The sequence below is a fragment of the Procambarus clarkii genome, chromosome 67, assembly GCF_040958095.1.
Source record: "Procambarus clarkii isolate CNS0578487 chromosome 67, FALCON_Pclarkii_2.0, whole genome shotgun sequence".
Classification (NCBI taxonomy): Eukaryota; Metazoa; Arthropoda; class Malacostraca; order Decapoda; family Cambaridae; genus Procambarus; species Procambarus clarkii.
The window spans coordinates 25,486,106-25,514,033 of NC_091216.1; the positions used below are offsets into that span (position 1 = coordinate 25,486,106).

General features: G+C 46.4%; 1 protein-coding gene across 2 annotated transcripts; it reads right to left on the reverse strand.

The window, feature by feature from the left end:
* Positions 1–371: 371 nt before the first annotated feature.
* LOC123767807 (uncharacterized) lies at positions 372–27,879 on the reverse strand. Of its 2 annotated transcripts, none has more exons than XM_045757856.2 (4): positions 27,529–27,879; positions 8,815–8,894; positions 4,111–4,239; positions 372–1,904 (listed from the first exon to the last, which is right to left on the reverse strand). In XM_045757856.2, exons 2-4 carry the CDS (start codon positions 8,891–8,893, stop codon positions 1,636–1,638), a joined length of 477 nt encoding a protein of 158 aa, XP_045613812.1. In that variant the 5' UTR covers position 8,894; positions 27,529–27,879; the 3' UTR covers positions 372–1,635. The 2 variants fall into 2 exon arrangements, with proteins under 2 accessions (XP_045613812.1, XP_045613813.1); XM_045757857.2 differs by lacking the exon at positions 27,529–27,879 and adding an exon at positions 19,941–20,079.
* Between the last annotated feature and the right edge of the window lie 49 nt (positions 27,880–27,928).

The window sequence follows — 27,928 nt, forward strand, 5'->3', positions numbered from 1 at the left end:
ACGTAAGGGCTTAGGATCTATAGACTGCCAGAAGATACGAGTATCTCTTACCTATCTCTTAACAAATTAAGACATCTTCCTGCAAATTGATCGTAAGGTTTGTTATACCTTTGGAGAAAGTTTGATTGCCTCGGGGAGGGGGGGGGGGGGGGGATTTTAATCCATGTTGATTTTAATTTCGAATTTTTATGGATATTCCTTTAGCAATTTTTTTTTACTTATCATATTTTTGTCAGCACCGATGATGGAATATTATTATTTCCGAAACGTTTAGCTATTTAATTTTAAATAATTGAAAAAAATATACGACTTCTCTTTGACTTTGAATATACCATAAATTAATACTGATGGAGTTTAAGGAAACTATACAGTGACTATAAAATTCCTTTATGCACACATAAAGACATAAACTGAGCACATACAGGTATACACAATTGAATACACACAGTATACATTTTATATAATATAAATTACACAATTTACATACGGATTATGGTGCACACACACACACCACTGTTATAGGATCTGATCTGTATGGGAACTATACACTTAATACATCACGTTTGTATACTGAACTATGAGAACAAAATGAATACATGCTGTATTTTTATTGAGATTGAATTGTGTCGGCCATAACCCCCATTTATTTCAGACATCCAGTGAAAGGAACGAGAGAGAGAGAGAGAGAGAGAGAGAGAGAGAGAGAGAGAGAGAGAGAGAGAGAGAGAGAGAGAGAGAGAGAGAGAGAGAGAGAGAGAGAGAGAGAGAGAGAGACAGACAGAGACAGAGACAGAGAGAGACACAGAGAGAGAGAGAGAGAGACAGACAGACAGAGAGAGACAGAGAGAGAGAGAGAGAATAAAGTCGGCCGCCTCATTCACAAGCCTCATCGCTCTTTGTTAGTTTATGAAATATTTACCAAAAGAACTTGAAAGCAAAAAAAAATATTGAAAAAACTAAGCAGAATTAGTAAAAAGAAGACAAACACACGCACATAAAAATGTTAACAAAAAATAGATTTTATGAACTGTAGGCGCCGGGGTTTAAATCGGTAACAAAACGGAAACAAAATTTTTTTTTGAAGATTCTAAGATTTTTGCCAGAGCCAAACTCATATTGGAATATGTGTCTCAGACCAACACACGGGCTTACTGGCCAGCCTGAAACTATAGTGCACTCCTGAACACAGACCAGGACTAAACAAATCCCTTTACATAGCAAACTATAAAAGAATTCCATGATCACTCCAGATTATACAAGAAATAATCTTGATTTTCATATATTCGGAGTTTATGAGTGGTATTAAGATGGGGTAGTTAGGTGAAAGCTGATTTATTTTTATTGGTAAACAGGGGCACGATGATTGGCAGTTACACCCCTGCCACACAACACAGGAACAACACAATACAGGACCCAACACAGGCCCCAACACAACACAGAACCAACACAATACACTCCCCAACATAACACAGGACCAACACAATACACTCCCCAACACAACACAGGACCAACACAATACACTCCCCCAACACAGCCCCAGCACAACACAGGACCAACACCCCGCCACACAACACAGGACCAACACCCCCTCCACACAACACAGGACCAACACCCCGCCACACAACACAGGACCACCTAGAGTAGAGCACTAAGCAACAGTCTGACACAAAGAGACAAGAGACCAGCCACCAGAGCGGTGGCTGGCGGAGGCGGCAGGAGGGCGGCGATGGTGGCGGCGCCGCTGAAGTGCTTCATACGCTGCACGTTACACAGGTCGGTGTCGCAGGTGTAGTAGCAGGCTACCAGATGCTCCACCCTGTTGTTGGCTAGCCGCTCCAGGTGTTCCCCGCAGAACTGCGACATGTTCGTCTCGGCGCACTCCCGGAACACCACCTGCGCCCGGCCTGAAGGAGCAAGGAAAAAGGTAAGTACACGGCGGCCATCATCTACCACGCCTATTATGTTTTTATTTTTTATTGGCACATTTAGCTACATCTGCATGTGTGCAGCTACACTAGACTATCTGAAAGGGAGTACAGAGTGCGTCAATACATAACTACTCTAGATTATATGAAGGGGGAGTACAGAGTGTGGCAAAAAACTACTAGCTACGTGATGGTAAACCTCCCCCATCACACAGGAAGGTTAGTCATACAGGGCCGTAAGTTCAGTAGCCTGCACTGGCAAATTTTGGGTGCATTATGAGGTTATCCTCATTCTCCAGATTTAATTATGCTCAACGAAAATTAAAAACTCATACGGCGTCAAAGACCCATACAGTGAAAGATTCAAAGACTCATACAGCTTCAAAAACTCAGTGTCAAAGCCTCAAACAGTGACACTCATACAGTGTCAAAGCCTCATACGGTACCAGTCATACATCTTTCTTACAAATGATCAATTAATAATTCCTAAAATATAACAACAAACCTGATTATATTAATACAATTAAAATTACCATTTTGTTTAGAGTGACTTGTTGGTGTCCAGTTTGGAGATTTCCAATTCTCCAAAAAGAAATTTGTTTATATATATATATATATATATATATATATATATATATATATATATATATATATATATATATATATATATATATATATATATATATATATATATATATATATATATATATATATATATATATATATATATATATATATATATATATATATATATATATATATATATATATGCATTTCTTCATTATAATAACATCACAATTACCAAATCCTAGTATTAGAAAATAAATTACTAAAGTCTTATGCCCGAAGATTTAACCTAAATTAAACATGTTATGAGTTAAAATATAAGCAAACTTGTAGAAAATATACAAAATATACTTAGGAGAATTGTTTGTCAAATATCACTGTAATATGATGAGTGCAATTTTGTGATATATTTTGTTCTGAAAGGAAATTTTTAGAATGCACTGTATATATTTCATACATGCATTCAAACAGTAAAAAAAACAAAGAATTGGAAAAAATAAACATTCAGTTTTTACTTTTAACTGGAATAGCATATGGTAACCAACTAAAGGAAGTAGCCTAATATAATTTATAATTATATTTAGACTGGGCTCAAATTAGGCTGTTTAAGGTTTGTGACGCACAGGACAGTGTGCTCAAAAGCAGGACGTCTGTCTGTCCACCCATACACGTCTTCGCTGTGGTCTTGGGCAGACTGACCGTCTCGGACGACGTGTCTCTTGAGACGCCGACGTGTACGAGAGTTTCACTCGTTTCGTACACGACACTGCGGCTCCCGTGCCTATAGTGCTGCTAATGGCGACTGCTCAACATTTATTTGTGGCAACTGCTCTCGTTTAAGTGACTGACATTCCAGGAAGTATGAAAACAAGAAATTACGTTACAAAACAGAAAGTAACTGTCAAACAAGTTTTCACTCGGGGAAAATAATGCCGAGATTATTATGAGCTGAACATGAAGTTTTCTACGATTTTTCAAGCCGAGGTGTAAGGAATTTTCCGGAGATGTGGGGTGCAGATGAGGCAGGATACACTTCGGTGTGAAACGCCTGCCATAAAAAAAATAGCATAGTTTCTCCTCTACAGCGTCAAGCTGAGCGGGAAACGCTCATCGCACCGAAAATCCCAACCAGGACGAAAGGAATCTGAGGGCCACCGGGCCAATCAAATCTCCCCGACAACCAGTAATTACTATCCCAGCGGAGGAGAGCAATAAACAGCTGGTTGATGTAGTCCCCGACCTCCCGTAAACGGACATGGTGGACGTTTGTGGTGCTGGCAATGTATTCTTTGATGAGGGAATTCTCCTATATTTTACAGAGAGGGGAAAAACACAGTTGCCAGAACCTCGCATCTGTTTATACTCCAGAGCGGTGAAGTTTAGAGGGAATTGGAATTAAGTTGAAACACACGAGCAAGTGAGGGGTTTCTACAGCAGGTGATGGGGTTTCTACAGTATGTGAGGGGGTTTCCACAGTATGTGAGGGGGTTTCCATAGTATGTGAGGGGTTTCTACAGCAGGTGAGGGGTTAAGAGGAGTTCTTCTTAACCGCTCATCAGTTTGGGTCCTGTAAGACGTACAGGATGTTTTGTAGGAGACGATGTAAGGCAAGACGTACCGTTCTTGAGGAAGCCGGTGTAGGAGACGCAGTAGTTCTCAGACTTGGTGCAGTGCTGCTCCTCACCGATACCCTCTAGGCAGCTGGCGTCCCGCAGACTGGTGCAGTTGATGCAGCGGAGACAGTTACCTGCGGACAGCAACACCACTAGACACTGAGAGGGTCCTCCACACGCCTCTGACACACCACCAGACACTGAGAGGGCCCTCCACACGCCTCTGACACACCACCAGACACTGAGAGGGCATTCCACACGCCTCTGACACACCACCAGACACTGAGAGGGCCCTCCACACGCCTCTGACACACCACCAGACACTGAGAGGGCCCTCCACACGCCTCTGACACACCACCAGACACTGAGAGGGCCCTCCACACGCCTCTGACACACCACCAGACACTGAGAGGGCCCTCCACACGCCTCTGACACACCACCAGACACTGAGAGGGCCCTCCACACGCCTCTGACACACCACCAGACACTGAGAGGGTCCTCCACACGCCTCTGACACACCACCAGACACTGAGAGGGCCCTCCACACGCCTCTGACACACCACCAGACACTGAGAGGGCCCTCCACACGCCTCTGACACACCACCAGACACTGAGAGGGCCCTCCACACGCCTCTGACACACCACCAGACACTGAGAGGGTCCTCCACACACCACCAGACACTGAGAGGGCCCTCCACACGCCTCTGACACACCACCAGACACTGAGAGGGCCCTCCACACACCACCAGACACTGAGAGGGCCCTCCACACGCCTCTGACACACCACCAGACACTGAGAGGGCCCTCCACACACCACCAGACACTGAGAGGGCCCTCCACACACCACCAGACACTGAGAGGGCCCTCCACACACCACCAGACACTGAGAGGGCCCTCCACACACCACCAGACACTGAGAGGGTCCTCCACACACCACCAGACACTGAGAGGGCCCTCCACACACCACCAGACACTGAGAGGGCCCTCCACACACCACCAGACACTGAGAGGGCCCTCCACACACCACCAGACACTGAGAGGGCCCTCCACACACCACCAGACACTGAGAGGGCCCTCCACACACTACCAGACACTGAGAGGGCCCTCCACACACCACCAGACACTGAGAGGGCCCTCCACACACCACCAGACACTGAGAGGGCCCTCCACACACCACCAGACACTGAGAGGGCCCTCCACACACCACCAGACACTGAGAGGGCCCTCCACACACCACCAGACACTGAGAGGGTCCTCCACACACCACCAGACACTGAGAGGGTCCTCCACACACCACCAGACACTGAGAGGGCCCTCCACACACCACCAGACACTGAGAGGGCCCTCCACACACCACCAGACACTGAGAGGGCCCTCCACACACCACCAGACACTGAGAGGGCCCTCCACACACCTCTGACACACCACCAGACACTGAGAGGGCCCTCCACACACCACCAGACACTGAGAGGGTCCTCCACACACCACCAGACACTGAGAGGGCCCTCCACACACCACCTGACACTGAGAGGGCCCTCCACACACCACCAGACACTGAGAGGGTCCTCCACACACCACCAGACACTGAGAGGGCCCTCCACACACCACCAGACACTGAGAGGGTCCTCCACACACCACCAGACACTGAGAGGGCCCTCCACACACCACCTGACACTGAGAGGGCCCTCCACACACCACCAGACACTGAGAGGGCCCTCCACACACCACCAGACACTGAGAGGGCCCTCCACACACCTCTGACACACCACCAGACACTGAGAGGGCCCTCCACACACCACCAGACACTGAGAGGGCCCTCCACACACCACCAGACACTGAGAGGGCCCTCCACACACCACCAGACACTGAGAGGGTCCTCCACACGCCTCTGACACACCCATAACGACGTCAGGAAAACCAGAGACTGTGAGGGGAGAATGGATGCTGAAGGACAAGTAGGCGAGTACACACGCGCTCACAAGACAAGACAAGACAAGCAAGACAAGCAAGACAAGACAAGACAAGTTTAAGGGCTTGACTAAACCTGCGAGGCGTTAAGTAATGTCCATTATGACGACTCGATTGACGGGGCTGGGAATGGAGGGAGTGCTGACGTGGGACAATAATAGGTGGATGTGAGGCAGGGTGAGGGAGGTCGGGCAGGGTGAGGGAGGTCGGGCAGGGTGAGGGAGGTCGGGTAGGGTGAGGGAGGTCGGGTAGGGTGAGGGAGGTCGGGCAGGGGTGAGGGACATCGGGCAGGGGTGAGGGAGGCTAGGTGTGGGAGCTGTGGAGCGTCTGGTGGTCCTAGGAGCTAGGAGCTATACCTGCTAGGTATAGACCGTTCAGCTATGCAGCACCGGAGTGGAGTCCTCATCTAATTAAAGACAAAAGGCAGCTAGAGAAAGTTCAGAGGTATACCACTGGACTAGTACCATAACAGAAGGGTATGACTTATGAGGAAAGACTACAGGAATTGATCCTCACGTCACTGGACGACAGAAGAGTTAAGAGAGACATGATTACCACATACCCAATTCTCATGGGAAATGACAGAACGGATAATGGGGTAATTGCAAAGGGTAAAGCATGAAAAGTATGACAATGGTAGTTGTGCACAATTAAAGTGCGCTAAGAAATTAGGCTTAAACTCAACAGGCAAAAACACAAACGCAGATGTATTTGTCATCAGCTGACGAAACAAATACACAAACACACACTCGCAGCCGAACGTGCCCGGGCCACTTGGGGTGGACGGTAGAGCGACGGTCTCGCGTCATGCAGGTCGGCGTTCAATACCCGACCGTCCACAAGTGATTGGGCACCATTGCTCCCCTCCGTCCCATGCTAATTCCTTATCCCTTCCAAGTTCTATATAGTCGTAATGGCTTGGCGCTTTCTCTTGATAATTGTCGCTATCTCTTTCAGCCGACTGGACGGCACTCAAGAGCCAGATTCACGAAGCAGTTACACAAGTACTTACGAACGTGTACATCTTTCCTCAATTTTTGACGGCTTTGGTTATATTTATTAAACAGTTTACAAGCATGAAAACTTCCCAATCCACTGTTGTTATTGTTATAAACAGCCTCCTGGTGCTTCGGAGCTCATTATAACTGTTTACGAATTGAAAACAAAGTCGCCAAAGATTGAGAAAAGATGTACAGGATCGTAAGTGCTTGCGTAACTGCTTCGTGAATCTGGCCCCTGGGGTCATAATTATAAGAGCCCAGTCTCAATTCCCGGCCGAGGCAGAAACAAATGGGCTTCTCTTTTACCTGATGAGCCTGTTCACCTACGGAGTTAGACAGCTGATACGAGCTACATTCATTCCGGGGATGAGTGTGTGTGTGTGAGAGAGAGAGAGAGAAATATATGTAGTAGATACAATCGAGGATAACTAGGTCGTAAGTCAGTTTATTAGACAATCTACAATTAGAAAGTCGGGGTCCAAGAGCTAAATAGTGACAGCCGATGGTGTTGGGTGCCGACACCATCACAAGGGGAAGGTAACTATCAGGAGAAAGCGCCAAACCCTTACGACTATATAGCACTGGGAAGGGGGACAGGATAAGGATTTGGGATGGGACGGAGGGGAAGGGATGGTGCCCAACCACTTGTGGACGGTCGGGGGATTGAACGCCGACCTGCATGAAGCGAGACCGTCGCTCTACCGTCCAGCCCAAGTGCTTGGGCACCATGCCGTCGGAAGCTTCCGTAAGTAACAAGGAAGACGGCGTGACCCACACGAGCGGGAAGTCACTTAGATAATTACACCTTGGGGGGGGGGGGTAATGTTGACCCAGCGTCAGCATGTGGTGACCACGAACACCACGTTGTGTAACACCAGCACACACACACACACACACACACACACACACACACACACAAGTATAGAGCCCATAGAGGCTCAGTAGTAGATAGAGCCCAGTAGACTCAGGAATCTGTACACCAGTTGATTGACAGTTGAGAGGCGGGACCAATGAGCCAAAGCTCAACCCCCGCAAGCACAAATAGGTGAGTACAAATAGGTGAGTACACACACACACACACACACACACACACACACACACACACACACACACACACACACACACACGCACATACACACACACACACACACACACGAACTAAAAATTCACCCCTAAAAAGATACTAAAAACGCAGCTTAGTCTCCAGACACTGGTGGTAGTATTTCCAAGTGTCTGGGAGCTTCTCCCCATGTACCTCGTACCTCCGACCAGACAAAGAGAGAGGTGGAGGGCAGGAGAGGGTGGCGGGGAGGGTGGGGGAGGGAGGGTGGGGAAGAATGAGAGGTATGGAGGAGGCAGGGAAGGGGGGGGGGTGACAAGAGATAAAGGAAGGGGAAGGGTGGACGGGTAGAAGATCAGGGAATAGAGAAGGGAGAAGAAGTAAAAAGTTCCTGGAATAATGGAACGTGAACAGATGCGTGAAAAAATGTTAAAAGCTTAATGTGGGAAGGGGAGAGAGAGAGAGAGAGAGAGAGAGAGAGAGAGAGAGAGAGAGAGAGAGAGAGAGAGAGAGAGAGAGAGAGAGAGAGAGAGAGAGAGAGAGAGAGAGAGTGTGCGTGTGAATAACAGCTCTTGCTTGCATTTTCACTTCACTAGGTACATCATTTAACAGCCCTTATGGACCCCAGTCTTAGTTAAAAACATCAAAGAAAATGAGGTCAGGACGAAGGGGTAACTGACCTGGAGAGACGAGCAGCAGGTGAAGCAGTAGCAGTCGGGTTCCTGGCAGCGCCGCCCGCGCCTTCCTCCTCCCACACATTCTACCGACACAAACAACTCCATGTAGCTACATTCATTCCTTACATAAATATTAATAACTAAATATTTACACAGTGTAACAAATTCACCAAGTTGAAAGGTTGTCAGAGAGCTCTTGGGTAATTGCAAAAGCTTGAGGGGACTCACACCAGCTTCTCTGAGGGGAACTAACGACTGGACAGTCAATAGCGTAGTGTGTGTGGGGTGGGGAGGGGGGGGGAGCATGCCTGAGTTCCTCGTAACAGAGTTTACACATGGAGTGCTCGGGGCTGGCGGGGCCGTCACTTGCAGCCACCAGTAGAGGCGGAAAGAGAGAAATTTAATCTACGGTCTGGGCCTGCCCGGTTTCACTTACCATTATTAAATGATATATTTTTTTTCACCTATCATCTTCCCCAATGCTTTGGTCTGTGGGAATGTTAGGGGGTGGCACTATACTCACAGTGACACGGTGAGTATAGTGACACTATGCTCACTAGGTTGCACTATACTCACCTGGTGACACAACTCACCAGGTGTAATATTTCTTATTAAAAAACTTGTATATGCAACATATGCATATGGGTTTGCTTCAAGTCCCTATATAATTTGGCCATAGTAATCAAGCTGTGGTAAAAACTCTAAGCTGTTTAGTTCGTTCATTTCCATAAAACTAATAAATTGGCTTGTTAACGCCTCTCAAAAACCTCAATAATGTTACTGCGACAGGTCTGTAATCATTTTTGTGTCACTGTTATTTTGCCTCAATTCATTTGAGTGACGTCCGCAGCTGTTGGGCTCCGCGGGACGCTACCAGGTTCCCACGATGCCTTCCCTGTGGATTACCATAAGCAGAATCTATACAGAATCTATGAGATTGGGAGCTGGTCGGCCGAGCGGACAGCACGCTGGACTTGTGATCCTGTGGTCCTGGGTTCGATCCCAGGCGCCGGCGAGAAATAATGGGCAGAGTTTCTTTCACCCTATGCCCCTGTTACCTAGCAGTAAAATAGGTACCTGGGTGTTAGTCAGCTGTCACGGGCTGCTTCCTGGGGGTGGAGGCCTGGTCGAGGACCGGGCCGCGGGGACACTAAAAAGCCCCGAAATCATCTCAAGATAACCTCAAGATTATGTATAGATTGCGTCACAATGCCAGGGCGCATGACAGCTGAGAGGACAGCGCTTCGGGTTCGTAGTCCTGAGATTCCGGGTTCGATCCCCGGTGGAGGTGGAGACAAATGGGCAAAAAGTTTCTTTCACTCTGATGCCTGTGTTCACCTAGCAGTAAATAGGTACCTGGGAGTTAGACAGCTGCTACGGGCTGTTTCCTGGGGATGTGTAACAAAAAGGAGGCCTGGTCGAGGACCGGGCCACGGGGACGCTAAGCCCTGAAATCATCTCAAGATAACCTCAAGATAAGATAACATGAAAACAATCGCGAAATTTGTCTCTTTGATCCAATATCAAAGCGCAATCACAGGTAAATGTTTTCACTTTCCATTTCTAAAACGTTGAACAAGAAAGCTTCAACTGGCAGCGTTCTGGGTTCTATCCTATGGACTTCCGAGACAACAATCGGAATTAATGATATTGCAAAGACCTCAAGAGAGACCTGGAGGATGTTGAGTCGGGGAGCAGCCGAAGATGAATGATGCTGCGGAGATTATGCTTCGTAAAAGCTAGAATCTCTATTTAAAAATATGTTTATCCCACCCATACTAGTTGACTCTCGGCCTGTCTAAATTAATTAGTCATTGTATATGGACATACTCCCTCTTGGTCGATCTTATTCTCTCTCTCTCTCTCTCTCTCTCTCTCTCTCTCTCTCTCTCTCTCTCTCTCTCTCTCTCTCTCTCTCTCTCTCTCTCTCTCTCTCTCTCTCTCTCTCTCTCGACCAGTTTTGTACGTTCAACGTTCAAGCAATACTTGAACGTTGACATAAGTGCTATCATTTCAGGATGACATGTTGACATTTGGCGAGGTGTGGCAGAGAGGAGAGCCGAGACCAGGAGCTAGACACGGGCTCTCCGCGACCCAACCACACAGTTGCCGGGGAAACGGTAGTCAAACCAACGGTAGTCTATACCAACGGGTCCAGGGGCCCGTTGGTATAGAACAGCTGTTTATTAGCTGGCACAAGGGGCCCTCAGAGGGGCCCTGCCCGTGACAGTTCTAAGCTCTTCAGTCTTTTGATATGGAAATCGCATTTGCATATTCCTTTGAAAGACGCGCATGAGCATCACGTAGTTTATCCTGGGTCAGGAATGTCGACTCTGTCTCGTGTCCAACGTTCTACTGTCTCTATGTCGCACGCTTGATCTATATACGTCGTTTAGCTAAGTAACAATCTAGCCCAAGCCTAGCAGTGGTAACATCTAGAAGTCTACTCACCTTATTGGATGACCCATAGATGTGCGGTACTTCCTGCATAATAGAATGATGATAGATAGAGGAACTGGTGTGAATTTCACTTTGCCTCAAGTCTACGAGATTTTGTTGATGTTCCCGAAATATTGCTGCCCTCAGGCTGCTCAGAGGCAGGCCAAGATGGTAATCAATTCCCTCTTTACGAGCAAAAGTCTTGGCCAACTCATCAGTTCTATCATGCACTCGGAGACCAATATGGGAAGGAATTCACAGGAGACAAACGCTGACTTCATCAGTTATTGTTTCATTATATCTGTGTCTAGCTTCAGAGATAAGCACGTCACAGTTATGACTTAGGGAGCTGAAGGCAGTCAATGATGAGAGTCAGTCACAGTTAGCGTGCCAACTTTCCGTACTGACAAAGAGAGAGAGAGAGAGAGAGAGAGAGAGAGAGAGAGAGAGAGAGAGAGAGAGAGAGAGAGAGAGAGAGAGAGAGAGAGAGAGAGAGAGAGACAAACCACAATATCTGCTGAAAAAAAATCTATCAAAACATTTTTATAAATGAATCGCTGTCCATTTAGACTAAAATGAAATTTGAGTATATTTGTTTTTTTTTCCAAATTTAATTTGGAAATAGTCACTGTCATATTCACCCAACGTTTTTCCTGCCTCACGCATATCACATGACACCACATATCATAGCATGACACCACATATCACCACATATCATAGCATGACACCACATATCACCACATATCATAGCATGACACCACATATCACAACATGTCACATTTAATGCCCCAAAAATCAGATTTACCTTCAGTCCATTTTAGGAAAAATTTGAATGCTATCAGAGCAAGGAAAATTATCTAATGAAACAATAAAAAAAAAGAGGGAACCGTTTCATTATAGATTTTATACAAGAATATATTATTCCTTATTCCCTGTAATATTATTGTTTATGTATGTTAAACACTAATGACAAGAGGTAAGAATGTGTTTGTCTGTCTAAGGTTGTAGACCAGACGCATTAAACTTTGCAGGGAGACCTATGGGTGGGGTAGGACTGTCATAGGAGGGTCGGAGTCGGCCCCCCTCTCGTGTTTGTACTGGATTTGTAAAAAAAAAAACTAATCTCAAGCCAAAGAGGCCTAAGGCTGGAGGAGTTATAGGCGTCAACTTCAGATTATCTTCCATTCGGTGGCGTCTTGACAGTTGAGAATGTCTATTACATTGTCAGCCACCACCTTCCCTTCCCCCCATACACACACACCCCTCAACACCTGTGATCATGTCAGTTAACTCGTGTATGTAAATTAGATCAGACCATCTGCCTCACCAAGGCGCCTTTATATATGCCCAGAGCGGCACCTGGTGACCTGTGGGGTCAACTGTCGTTAATGTTTGACCTCTTGCATCTCCTCCGTCACCCTCTGACCTCCCCCAGCTCCCTACACTATCCCCCCCTGGCACCTGCCGCCATCATTGTCCCCTTTCCCATGGCACCTGTTGCCATCCCTGTCCCCTTTCCCTGGGACCTGTTGTCATCCCTCTCCATGTGGTCCGGGCACACTGACTACCCCCCCCCCCCACCCTGGTGTTCCCTCTCACCAACCTTCCAGTCGAACACACCTTTACTCCCGTCGATTGAGTTCTGACTATTGGATGACCAGGTCGACTACTGAGGTTTCAAGACCAGACCTCAAAGGAGACATCTTCCGTAGCGACGCCGAGAGCTTGGTCCGGAGCATGTGGCCTGGACCGTGCGTGGCCTGGACCGTGCGTGGCCTGGACCGTGGTCTGGTCCGTGGCCTGGTCCGTGGCCTGGACCGTGGCCCTGGACCGTGGTCTAAGAACAAGAAAACTCCTTATTATATGGACTCTGGTGAGCGCGTCAACGCACCGAACAAAAGACAGCTTCTAAGATACACAACTGGAACAGTTAATTAAAACTGATTTAAGTCGTCCTCGGTCGTTGAAATGAGGTGGTCGTCGGCGGGAAGGAAACTATCAGGAGAGAGCGCCAAGCCATTACGACTATATAACACTTGGAAGGGATCAGGATAAGGATTTGGGGATTGGACGGGGGAGGATATACAGCAACCTCGGGGATACTGTAGTATTTTCCTCACTATAAATCATACAGTTTATACATAAGTAAACAATGTTTATGTAAACAGTTAACTAATGTATATAAAAAACGATGTCGTTGGTTGTTTATAAGTAACACAAGATGGCGCTGAAATCAACAGTAGCTACGGGATCCCTGTCGAAACAGTAGCTACGGGATCCCTGCCGAAACAGTAGCTACGGGATCCCTGCCGAAACAGTAGCTACGGGATCCCTGCCGAAACAGTAGCTACGGGATCCCTGCCGAAACAGTAGCTACGGGATCCCTGTCGAAACAGTAGCTACGGGATCCCTGCCGAAACAGTAGCTACGGGATCCCTGCCGAAACAGTAGCTACGGGATCCCTGTCGAAACAGTAGCTACGGGATCCCTGCCGAAACAGTAGCTACGGGATCCCTGTCGAAACAGTAGCTACGGGATCTCTGCCGAAACAGTAGCTACGGGATCCCTGCCGAAACAGTAGCTACGGGATCCCTGTCGAAACAGTAGCTACGGGATCCCTGTCGAAACAGTAGCTACGGGATCCCTGCCGAAACAGTAGCTACGGGATCCCTGCCGAAACAGTAGCTACGGGATCCCTGCCGAAACAGTAGCTACGGGATCCCTGCCGAAACAGTAGCTACGGGATCCCTGCCGAAATAAACAACTTCTCCAAAGGTCCAGGTAATTAACTTTCCCAGAAGGCATTCAACGGGAGAGACGCCCCTATTAACCACCGGTTGTAAGGGTGAAAGTCCTGCGTGTAATGGGAAACATCCGCCTTTGGAAGTTTAGGAAAGAGAGGCGCATATTTTCAGACCTTTCCTGGCGAGTACATTTTGGGATTCGCATTCAGCCTATATAGCTAACGCCTTGAGGATCTACGCCCGCAGTGACTCTGAACCTACACCCGCAGTGACTCTGAACCTACACCCGCAGTGACTCTGAACCAACACCCCGTGACTGAACCTACACCCGCAGTGCCTGAACCTACACCCGCAGTGACTCTGAACCTACACCCACAGTGACTGAACCTACACCCGCAGTGCCTGAACCTACACTCGCAGTGCCTGAACCTACACTCGCAGTGCCTGAACCTACACTCGCAGTGCCTGAACCTACACCCGCAGTGACTCTGAACCTACACCCACAGTGACTGAACCTACATCCGCAGTGCCTGAACCTACACCCACAGAGCCTGAACCTACACCCACAGTGACTGAACCTACACCCACAGTGACTGAACCTACACCCGCAGTGCCTGAACCTACACCCGCAGTGACTCTGAACCTACACCCACAGTGCCTGAACCTACACCCACAGTGCCTGAACCTACACTCGCAGTGCCTGAACCTACACTCGCAGTGCCTGAACCTACACCCGCAGTGACTCTGAACCTACACCCACAGTGACTGAACCTACACCCGCAGTGCCTGAACCTACACCCACAGAGCCTGAACCTACACCCACAGTGACTGAACCTACACCCACAGTGACTGAACCTACACCCACAGTGACTGAACCTACACCCGCAGTGCCTGAACCTACACCCGCAGTGACTCTGAACCTACACCCACAGTGCCTGAACCTACACCCACAGTGACTGAACCTACACCCACAGTGACTGAACCTACACCCGCAGTGACTGAACCTACACCCGCAGTGACTCTGAACCTACACCCACAGTGCCTGAACCTACACCCACAGTGCCTGAACCTACACTCGCAGTGCCTGAACCTACACTCGCAGTGCCTGAACCTACACCCACAGTGCCTGAACCTACACCCACAGTGACTGAACCTACACCCGCAGTGACTCTGAACCTACACCCACAGTGCCTGAACCTACACCCACAGTGCCTGAACCTACACTCGCAGTGCCTGAACCTACACCCACAGTGCCTGAACCTACACCCACAGTGACTGAACCTACACCCACAGTGCCTGAACCTACACCCACAGTGCCTGAACCTACACCCACAGTGCCTGAACCTACACTCGCAGTGCCTGAACCTACACTCGCAGTGCCTGAACCTACACCCGCAGTGACTGAACCTACACCCACAGTGCCTGAACCTACACCCACAGTGACTGAACCTACACCCACAGTGCCTGAACCTACACCCGCAGTGACTCTGAACCTACACCCACAGTGCCTGAACCTACACCCACAGTGCCTGAACCTACACTCGCAGTGCCTGAACCTACACCCACAGTGCCTGAACCTACACTCGCAGTGCCTGAACCTACACTCGCAGTGCCTGAACCTACACCCGCAGTGACTGAACCTACACCCGCAGTGCCTGAACCTACACCCGCAGTGACTCTGAACCTACACGATCAGTGCAAGGAACACTGCAGCCTGAAACACGAACATCACATTAAAATATTTTCCCGAGACAACATCAGCCTGAAAAAGGAACTTGTCCTGCACGGATTTCCGAAGAGTTGAACATGAGAAGCTCACTATCATTGTGAGCATGACGATGAGCTGTGTCCCCTCGTCTCGTTGTTTGTAACCGCCAGATGAGTTGTTGTCCTCTGTTGAGAACCTCTTAGAAACTGAGAGGAAGAGCGCTTCCAAGATCAACACTTTATCCTCCCGGCTCGGTAAAATCCCTCCTTGACCTGTCTAAGAGCGCAGGAATCTGGAGTAGGTGTGTCTAGGGGAGGGGGTGATGTGAAGGTCGCTCCAGTGCCAGTAATGAGAAGTGTGTGTGTGTGTGTGTGTGTGTGTGTGTGTGTGTGTGTGTGTGTGTGTGTGTGTGTGTGTGTGTGTGTGTGTAATCACCTAGTTGTGTTTGCGGGTGTTGAGCTCTGGCTCTTTGGTCCCACCTCTCAACCGTCAATCAACAGGTGTACAGATTCCAGAGCCTATTGGGCTCTATCATATCTACATTTAAAACTGTGTATGGAGTCAGCCTCCACCACATCACTGCCTAATGCATTCCATTTGTCAACCACTCTGACACTAAAAAAAAGTTCTTTCTAATATCTCTGTGGCTCATTTGGGCACTCAGTTTAACACCACCTAAACGTACACGTGTGTGTGCGCGTGTGTGTGTGTGTGTGTGTGTGTGTGTGTGTGTGTGTGTGTGTGTGTGTGTGTGTGTGTGTGTGTGTGTGTGTGTGAGACTTGTGGAGAACGGAGTCATTCTCAGTAAACTTTCTTGTCGATTCACCCAGACGGGTCACGCGCTGTTTCTTGACGAGGAACTGTCGGGTTTACGAAGCGACGCTGTAAACCGTCGCTTCGGTTAACGCTGAATAGGCTGTGTGGTTTGCAATGTGCGTTAAGCAATACGTTTCTGGTGCGTCCAGAATGACGTCCCTGGGGCGTCAAACCATCCGTCAAAAAATGTGTGTACGTGCATGCGCGTGCGTGTACGCATGTGTATTTACTGTTTGTATTGGCATGATCGAGGCATTAGCTCTTGGGCCCCCGCTTTCCTAACCGTCTAATGTACGGACTCCCAACTTATTTTATCTAATACATATATCTCTAACATATGTAATACATATATTTTTTTTTCTCTCTCTCTCTCACACACACACACACACATACACACACAGGGGGCCTCGCGACTGAGTGGACAGCGCTCAAGGAACGTAGTCCTAAAGGCCCGGATTATATTCCCAGCCGAGGCGGAAACAAATGAGCAGAGTTTCTTTCGCCCTTATGCGTCTGTTCACCTAGCAGTAAATAGGTACCTGGGAGTTAGACAGCTGCTACGGGCAGCTTCCTGGGGATGTGTGTGTGCGTGTGTAAGAGAAATAGATGTAGTAGACATAATAGAGCAGGTAAAGCAAGTCTTCAGAGCTTCTTCCTCCTCCTCCTCCTCCCCCTACCATCATCACCGACAGTCTGATGGATCCACGGAGTCAAGCCCCACGTGGCTCGACAGAGTTAATTTGCATGTGGAGACGCCTGTCTTGATTAGATACGCGTCAGTAACTGGTTTAGGACTTGGCTTTACACCAGCCTGGAACACCAGCCAGGAACACCAGCCTGGAACACCAGCCTGGAACACCAGCCTGGAACACCAGCCTGGAACACCAGCCTGGAGCAACAGCCAGGAACACCAGCCTGGAACACCAGCCTGGAACACCAGCCTGGAGCACCAGCCTGAAACACCAGCCTGGAACACCAGCCTGGAGCACCAGTCTGGAGCACCAGCCTGGAGCACCAGCCTGAAACACCAGCCTGAAACACCAGCCTGGAACACCAGCCTGGAGCAACAGCCAGGAACACCAGCCTGGAACACCAGCCTGGAACACCAGCCTGGAGCACCAGCCTGAAACACCAGCCTGGAACACCAGCCTGGAGCACCAGTCTGGAGCACCAGCCAGGAACACCAGCCTGGAACACCAGCCTGGAACACCAGCCTGGAGCAACAGCCTGGAACACCAGCCAGGAACACCAGCCTGGAACACCAGCCTGGAGCACCAGCCTGAAACACCAGCCTGGAACACCAGCCTGGAGCACCAGTCTGGAGCACCAGCCAGGAACACCAGCCTGGATCACCAGCCTGGAACACCAGCCTGGAACACCAGCCTGGAGCAACAGCCTGGAACACCAGCCAGGAACACCAGTCTGGAGCACCAGCCTGAAACACCAGCCAGGAACACCAGCCTGGAACACCAGCCTGAAACACCAGCCAGGAACACCAGCCTGGAACACCAGCCTGGAACACCAGCCTGGAACACCAGCCTGAAACACCAGCCAGGAACACCAGCCTGGAGCACCAGTCTGGAGCACCAGCCTGAAACACCAGCCTGAAACACCAGCCTGGAACACCAGCCTGGAACACCAGCCTGGAACACCAGCCTGAAACACCAGCCTGGAGCACCAGCCTGAAACACCAGCCTGAAACACCAGCCTGAAACACCAGCCAGGAACACCAGTCTGGAGCACCAGCCTGGAACACCAGCCTGAAACACCAGCCTGGAGCACCAGCCTGAAACACCAGCCTGAAACACCAGCCTGGAACACCAGCCTGAAACACCAGCCTGGAACACCAGCCTGGAGCACCAGCCTGGAACACCAGCCTGGAGCACCAGCCAGGAACACCAGCCTGGATCACCAGCCTGGAACACCAGCCTGGAGCAACAGCCTGGAACACCAGCCAGGAACACCAGCCTGGAACACCAGCCTGGAACACCAGCCAGGAACACCAGCCTGGAGCACCAGCCTGGAACACCAGCCTGAAACACCAGCCTGGAACACCAGCCTGAAACACCAGCCTGAAACACCAGCCTGGAACACCAGCCTGGAACACCAGCCTGGAACACCAGCCAGGAACACCAGCCAGGAACACCAGCCTGGAACACCAGCCTGGAACACCAGCCTGGAGCAACAGCCTGGAACACCAGCCAGGAACACCAGCCTGGAACACCAGCCAGGAACACCAGCCTGGAACACCAGCCTGGAACACCAGCCAGGAACACCAGCCTGGAGCACCAGCCTGAAACACCAGCCAGGAACACCAGCCTGGAGCACCAGCCTGGAACACCAGCCTGGAACACCAGCCAGGAACACCAGCCTGAAACACCAGCCTGGAACACCAGCCTGGAACACCAGCCAGGAACACCAGCCTGGAACACCAGCCTGGAACACCAGCCAGGAACACCAGCCTGGAACACCAGCCTGGAGCACCAGCCAGGAACCAGGACGCCTTGTAAGGGAACCGATATACAGTTCGCGGTGAGACGCCAAGGTGCATCCGTGGACACATTGAGCTGTCTATATATTTAACCCAGCTCCAGTTATGACCTGTGGCAGGTGGTGTGACCTGTGGCAGGTGGTGTGGCCTGTGGTAGGTGGTGTGGCCTGTGGCAGGTGGTGTGGCCTGTGGCAGGTGGTGTGGCCTGTGGCAGGTGGTGTGGCCTGTGGCAGGTGGTGTGGCCTGTGGCAGGTGGTGTGGCCTGTGGCAGGTGGTGTGGCCTGTGGCAGGTGGTGTGGCCTGTGGCAGCTGGTGTGACCTGTGGCAGCTGGTGTGACCTGTGGCAGGTGGTGTGACCTGTGGCAGGTGGTGTGACCTGTGGCAACTGGTGTGGCCTGTGGCAGGTGGTGTGACCTGTGGCAACTTGTGTGGCCTGTGGCAGGTGGTGTGGCCTGTGGCAGCTGGTGCGAAGTCACGACACCTTAACTAGTGACCTTGTGGTATACCATCCTGGTATATCCTGGTATATTTCCATCAAGTTTCAACTTTAATTCATAATGCCAATTATCACCGCTAGTTAACTATTTTTTGTTTCAAATGTACCACTATGACAAGGAAGGAAAGGTAGACAACTCTAAGTTATCCAAATTATTGTTTGCTTCGAGGAAACAATACTAAGACATATTAGGTCTTGTGTACTGAAGTTGGAGAAATCAAGGTCGGGTCGGAGAGTAATCTTAGCAGATGGAGTCATCCCCTTTATGCCTCATAAACGCCTAAGGCATTCTTCCAGAACTCTGCAGCCTATTAAAACTTTTAAGACTGGGCAACCACCGAAGATGTCTTACGTGTATAAGCGATAAGTAATTAACTCCCACCATACTGACGCACGAGAGGACATTCACATATTACAAAACACAACAGAAATAACCTAGATAAAGTATACACAGGAGAAGTTTCCTGGAAGACTCGCTGGAAGGAAGGAGAGCGAGCGAGCAGGACCGGTGGTGGTGTGAGGGAAGGAGCAGCGGCCGTGCGCGACACCTCTACTACCACCGCTCAGCTCGAGAGTCTGAGCCACACTGGCCAGCCTCACTCACCGCGTCTAACTTCATACCTCCGCAACAACATATTGTGTTTATATAAACAAAAGGGGGTCATTATATAGTAATTTGTAAATAATGTTTTTATAAAGACGCTAATTACGCCCAGGGGTTTCAGGCGTATTTAAAATATCAACAATATCCTAGTGCTAACTGCCTCTCCACGACGTTTTCCCCTACTCACCGTTCTCCAATTTCTTATCAAATCAAATCAAATGTTTATTCAGGTAAAGTACATACATACAAGGTGAGATACAAACATTGATGGATTTATAGATAGAGCTAGTACGTACAAAGCCTAAAGCCACTATTACGCAAAGCGTTTCGGACAGGTCACACTGCCCGAATATCGTATATCACACTCATATACTAGCCTGATATATTATACGATTAAAGTATAATAAATCATTACATAAATTCTTACGTGGAAATGTGTGCATTGTCACGCTGTGCCAATATGTGCAATATTTATATATTTTCGGGTGTTGTGAGCAGCACAAAGTGTCCGTCAGACAGTGCGACGCAGTGGGCCTCAGGGGAGAGATTCACGAATCAGTTACGCAAGTACTTACGACGTGTACATCTTTCCTCAATCTTTGACAGCTTTGGTTACATTTATTAAACAGTTTGGGAAGTTTTCATGCTTGTTATCACCTATTGTTACTGTTATAAACAGCCTCCTGGTGCTTCGGAGCTCATTAACTGTTTAATAATTGTAAACAAAGCTGCCAAAGATTGAGAAAAGATGTGCAGGTTCGTAAGTGCTTACGTAACTGCTTCGTGAATCTGGCTCCAGGCTACCATAACCTGTGATAGGTATAGGCTACGGGGGATCGAATCTCTCGATCATTGCACATGTTGGCTGTTGCAGAAATCGGTCAGGATATCACACATTACATAATTGATGGTCCAGTCACTAGACACTTCGGACCTGCTGGCGAGAGGTTAGTGGAGCTTTGCAATTATTATATTCGGTCTCGTGTTCTTAATTCTAGAGGCCTTCCTCATGAGAGAGAGAGAGAGAGAGAAAGAGAGATCACAGTGAAATGGGAAAGGACGTTAAAACGTTTTCAACCATTTAAAATCGTCATCAATAAGAGACTGATATTGTTTTGAGTCTATTACTGATGACGACCTCGACCGGTTGAAAAGTTTTGATATCCTTTTCAATTTGACTGGGTTTTTTCCGCTGTGTTCAGTGTTGTGTGATCGTAATGATTTGCCGTGCAAAGTTGGTTGAAGCCTAGCTCCAAGCCTCTGACCTTGGAAAGACAGACATTCCCTTTTATATATGTACTTAGATATATACATATGAGCGTACAATGGGTTGCATCAGTTCATAGTTGGGGGTAATTAAATGGTATATTCTCACCAAGCCACTAAGGCACATATAGCGTGTTAATGGTTCTAGATTAGGCCCTAGATTTGAGAAGACAAATTGGTCACTCTTTAAGTCTCATTTATTGGAGGATAATAAGAGGCTGATTAAAATATACCTCCAAAAGGGGGGTTGTAAAGAATTGGAGATCCATTCTTAGATCCATTAACAGCAAGCAGTAACACATCCATTGTATATTGCTCACCTCACTCATTCTCTCTCTCTCTCTCTCTCTCTCTCTCTCTCTCTCTCTCTCTCTCTCTCTCTCTCTCTCTCTCTCTCTCTCTCTCTCTCTCTCTCTCTCTCTCTCTCTCTCTCTCTCTCTCTCTCTCTCTCTCTTTCTCTCTCTCTCTCTCTCTCTCTCTCTCTCTCTCTCTCTCTCTCTCTCTCTCTCTCTCTCTCTCTCTCTCTCTCTCTCTCTCTCTCTCTCTCTCTCTCTCTCTCTCTCTCTCTCTCTCTCTCTCTCTCTCTCTCTCTCTCTCTCTCTCTCTCTCTTTCTCTGCAGTAACAACAAATTAAGTAGCATAATTTACTTTATTATGCAGCGGACATCATCAAAGTGTATTTGCTATCCTCCAGCGTACCTTGGCATAATAACTTTTTAATTAACTTGGCATAATTACACTATGTATTACAGGCATGTATTAATATAATTCGGGACACGAATCTCATAAGGCTTATTAAGGTCATCTTTGCCAACGGTAAAGGTGTTTGCGCGGTCCCCCATCCAATTACTGGCCACACACACGCGAGAGAAACTTTGGTTATAACACAATGTGAGGCTAGTCACATGTTTCGGTACATTATATGTAAACGCTTTAAGCTAGTATCTTCTCATAAGTATGAACGTCCAGAATACTTCTTCAAAAGGTCAAGTGGCAGCCGCCTCAAGCTAGACAAGCCACACTGGTTGACAGAAAAGAGTAGATGCTTTTTCACCCATATGATTATAAATCCATGAAACTGATTTTATCCAGCTGGATAAAATCATCTGGAAAAATTAGGGGAACCTCATTTTCCCTTCATACTGAGTTTAGGGTAACTCTTTGAGGGAAACCCTTCATACTGAGTTGAGTACCGTACTAGTTCGGGCTTGAAAAAGGCGCTTCCCACATATGTCCTGCTGGAGGTGTGTTCTAGGCGCCTAAATAGGCAGAATTTTGTGATTTCCTAAGGCCTACTATTTTCTTATTATTTAAAAAAATCTGAGGCTTTGAATTTTATAAGGTTTTGAATTTAATGAGTGATGTTTTAAGGCTTTGATTTTTTTATGAATTGAATTTTCTGAGGCTTTGAAATTTTCGAGGCTTTGATTTTTTTTTTTTAGTAAATTTTGACTCATTCAAAGAGGTTCGGTTACTCTTAGGCATCCTTCGAGTCGTATTAGCAGTCTTCTATTACCTTCAAAAGACGCAAGTTGTCCTAAGATTAGCTCTCTGTTTAGTGTTAAAAACGATTTGGAGATCAATACAGGTCGAATATTCAACTAATCACTTTTGAATGTATTTCCTAGGAATAAATTTATGCAGGTTAAGAGAAAGTTGATTTGTAATTCCAATCATCAACCTTCTATGGTATTCACTCAAGAATTATGCATACACGACGTCAGTGAGTTGGATTAGGACCCGGGATTCCCGATTGTGAGTCAAGAACCAACCCAACTGTGCTGAGCCGGTCCTCTCAAGTTGTCCCATCATCACAAAAATGAAGTCCTAAATTGCCCTTACCTAACTGATGAACCCACGATTATAAAGACAAGAGTCTGTCAATTTAGCGAGCCGCTCTGATTCAAAGTACATCACATTTTGACGTTGGGGATTTTTAAATCAAAATACGACGTATTATTCGAGAGAACAGGTTGACAAACCGAGATTTGAGGCCTAAATTACGACAGAAAAAAATATGTATCTACTTGAAAGCCGATTATATCCATTACACGAAGCCCCTTCGGCCCTCTCAGACACCATGCGAACACTACTTCCAATAGTTTACCAATCAATCAATGTGTATATCGTTTTCTCTTATAACAAATGTTGTCAAAGAGAACGAATCCTAACTAATTTGAACGGTGACTGCGTTAACAGCGTGTTCCAAAACTACAATCACAACATGATTTTTATTATCAAACAACAAACAAAGTAAAGGGGAATAAAATGTTTACGGGAGTGGATACGAAAAGGGGTAAGGATGAGTGGAACGGTAAGAAGTGTTAAGTGAGAATTGGAAATGATAATTATAATTAATAATAATTTATTGTATCGGGGAACAGCTCGCAGCCAATTTAATTAATAATTAATTTATGTATAATACAGAACATGTTAGACTTATAACGGGGTCCTCCCCCCCGAGGTCAAACTACTGACCCTTCACCCAGGCTGAAACCCCATACAACAAGCTGACTAACTCCTGTATACCTATTTACAACTAGAGGAACAGGTGCGTGAGGTGTTAGGAAACGTGCCCAACCATTTCTGTCCCGGCCGGAACAGAAATGGTTGAAGGGTTTAAGACCACCACACAGACCAACCTCTTGACCCGTAGCTAATTTGAGTCCCTTAGTTTACTTTAATCCTGAACACATTCCAGGATTAAACTCTAGCATATAAATACCAGAGTTTACCCGATTTTAAACTCATTTATTTATTTTTTTTTATATACGAGAAGGTACATTGGGTTTATGAGAGTACATAGCATTGATGATTTTTACAGTCTTGTAAAGCCACTAACACGCATAGCATTTGGTCCTTAATCTAACAGATAAATTTAAGTGGGTAATTTGTAACAAAATTACGCTGTGCGAAACGCTCCCGAAACGCTGTGCGTACTAGTGGCTTTACAAGAATGTAAATACTGTACTATCCAATGTATTCTCACAAACCCAATGTACCTTCTTGTATATATATAAATAAATAAATAAATAAATAAATAAATAAATAAATAAATAAATTGAAAAATATTAACAGGTACATTATAAGGAAAATTAAAGAAAATTAGTAGGAACATTACAGTGAAATTTGAGGATTATCAACAGGAACACTGAAGCATAATTATAGGATTATTTCTATTACTTCTCAGTGACATTTTCGCATTTGGGAATTTGACAAAGTATACCCTGTATTGTATTCTGTTTTCAGTAACATGTCTTAAATTTCCAATAATAAAATAATGTGTCATTCTTCTGATCTAGATTTTGTGTGCTTGCGTAAAGCGATCTCTAGCTCCTGGGCCCAGTTCCCTACCCCACTGACATGGTGCGCTATGTAAAACTTGGAATTTATTGTACAAACTCCAAGAGGTAAATATATATTTATCACACACGAAATAAATAAGAGATAAATATATATTTATCTCATGGAGTCTAACCCAATATATAATTATTATATATAATAATATATTTATATTTATGTTCCTTATAGTGTAATTTGTTATTCCAATTTCCACCTGTGGCATCTGGTCTTGCTCCCACAGGTGTTCAGTAGACTCCTCTTGTAAACCCAGTGTGTACTTTGTACACCCTGTGTACACTTTGTACACCCTGTGTACACTTTGTACACCCTGTGTGTACTTTGTACACCCCGTGTGCACCTTGTACACCCTGTGTGCACTTTGTACACCCTGTGTGCACTTTGTACACCCAGTGTGTACTTTGTACACCCTGTGTACACTTTGTACACCCTGTGTGTACTTTGTACACCCTGTGTGTACCTTGTACACCCTGTGTGCACTTTGTACACCCCGTGTGCACCTTGTACACCCTGTGTGCACTTTGTACACCCTGTGTGCACTTTGTACACCATATGTTCACCTTGTACACCCTGTGTGCACTTTGTACACCCTGTGTGTACTTTGTACACCCCGTGTGCACCTTGTACACCCTGTGTGCACTTTGTACACCCTGTGTGCACTTTGTACACCCTGTGTGCACTTTGTACACCATATGTTCACCTTGTACACCCTGTGTGCACCTAGTACACCCCATGTGCCCCTAGTACACCCCATGTGCACCTTGTACACCCCATGTGCACCTTGTACGGCTCTTCTTGCTCTGTTAAAGCTTCCTTGGATTCTCCTTTTGTCTCATGAAATGTGGTTTAGCCTCCCTGTAACATCTTGTGACCGAGTCCTCATGACTCAGGTGCTTCTCTTGTAGTAATTTTTGAAATTTATCAATTTACTTTTGCTATTGTATAAGGTGAGGGTGCTATGTTGGCGCTGCATTCACTGGAACAGGTCTCACGTAGGTGGTGAAAAGTTTTTTTTTTCTGGCCATGTTTGTATTTTTTGCCTATTTCAGCCATGTTTCCCTGTTTTATATATATATGCATGTAAATATTACTTTGGTATATTAATGATTTCTGTGTGGTGTCCAAAATGTCAGAAAAAGGAATCTGTAGGTTTGTGAAGGTCCCGCTAGCCCAACGACTGACCTTTCCCAGGATGCAACCCACTACAGTTTCCTAACTCACTGGTACCTATTTACTGCTAGATGAAAGACTATATATATATATATATATATATATATATATATATATATATATATATATATATATATATATATATATATATATATATATTACATATATATATATATATATATATATATATATATATATATATATATACATATATATATATATATATATATATATATATATATATATATATATATATATATATATATATATATATAAGGGGAAATGCCTGTTGCGTCTTGGGCACTAGTCCAACTTCAGAGGAATTCGAAGAAGTGTTTGACTTGCAACAATGATCGAACCCGTCTGTGACATTCATCAATGTTTCCCATTGTTGTGTTTTTCAAGAGATCCATAACCTTTAAGCACCTTTTTGCATTATTATTTTTATATCAACCCATGTATATCTTGTAACCATCAAATGTATATATATATATATATATATATATATATATATATATATATATATATATATATATATATATATATATATATATGACTATAATTCTATAATATAGAATATTATAGAATTATAATACTATAATAATACCCTGACTATAATTCACAATAAAATTACAGCCACTGTCTATTACCAGACTTTAGCGTCACAAGAGTTAGTTGTCACAAAAGCTAATTTTAATATTGCCTTTGCTGGAATTGAACTCGAGCTTCCTGACCTTGCCACAGTAACTAATTTAACTTAAAAATTGACTTACTGCTCGAGAAATGAAGACACAGCCTCGTACATCCCAGTGAGTCACCTGGCCTTCGCTAGGCAGCTGTTTGGTCTGTTTTACTTCCCAAATGTTTGTGTTTTATCACAAAATATATGTGATGACTAATGTGATAGTGGAGGTTCAGGAATGTCTGGTGGAAACAGCAGGTTTCGGGGCTACGACCCTGACCAAGGCGATATTATACAAAAAAAAAAACGGTTTGAAATAGCACGTGTGATAATTTGTGTGAATTTACCTGAAGGGAGACTATTTTTCTAGTGGTCGAACATGAAGCCGGCGGCTTGTCAAAGGACCTCTAATTTCTCATGGTTTTATCTACTTGGATTTTGATATGTAGTAATGTGTTGAGATTTATGGCTTCGGCGGGTAGGCGGTTCCACTGGTTTATAACCCTGTGGGTGACAAGCATCTCCTGTGCTCAGTCCTTCATTGTCGAGCTTGAAGCCACTGCTCCTTGTTAGTGTTACATCTGACTTTATGAAGAAGCATTTATTACAAATATGCTAATTGAAATGTCTCTAATTACTGGCAGTGTTATCAAAAAGTTCTAAAGCAATGGGGGGTAGAAATAGCCTAAGCTACTCTATCCCTTTGAGATGTATTTCTTTCTTGTCTCAATAAACATTCTTGGACTTGAATCTAAAGCAATTGTAAGTGACCATAACACAATTACCGGCAATATTTTGTGTATGTTAGAGTAATGTAAAGTCCTTGGGAATTTTCATTTTGAAAACATGTTTTTTCTCAAGAACCTTCAAGCTCTCAGGAAATAATTCAATCTGCCCGCAGCTAAGAGAGGGGGGCGGAGGGCGGCCCGCCACCAGCTTACCTCTTGTGCAACTTGCCAGCAACACTGCTTGTAAGTTGACAGTTGAGAGGCGGGACCAAAGAGCCAGAGCTCAACTCCCGCAAGCACAACTAGCTGAGTACTGCCGCCCTGGATTGTTCGCATGGAGGCTAATTGTACACCAGTTGAATGGTAACGTTAATGATAATGTACCTCGCCTCAGTGTGTTGTTCGTCTGACTGGTCGGTAGAGCAACGGAACGCTTCTTGCACGTTGGCGTTCGATACCCGATGGGCCAAGTGGATATAGGCACGTTTCCTTCCCTTTCCTCCTCCGGTTCCTTATAAGTGCTCTGTAGTCTTACTAGATGGGCTAACCAGCGGTGTTCGGGATAGTATGACTCTTTCCTCCCACATTCGTCCCTCGTCTTCCGTTCTCCCCT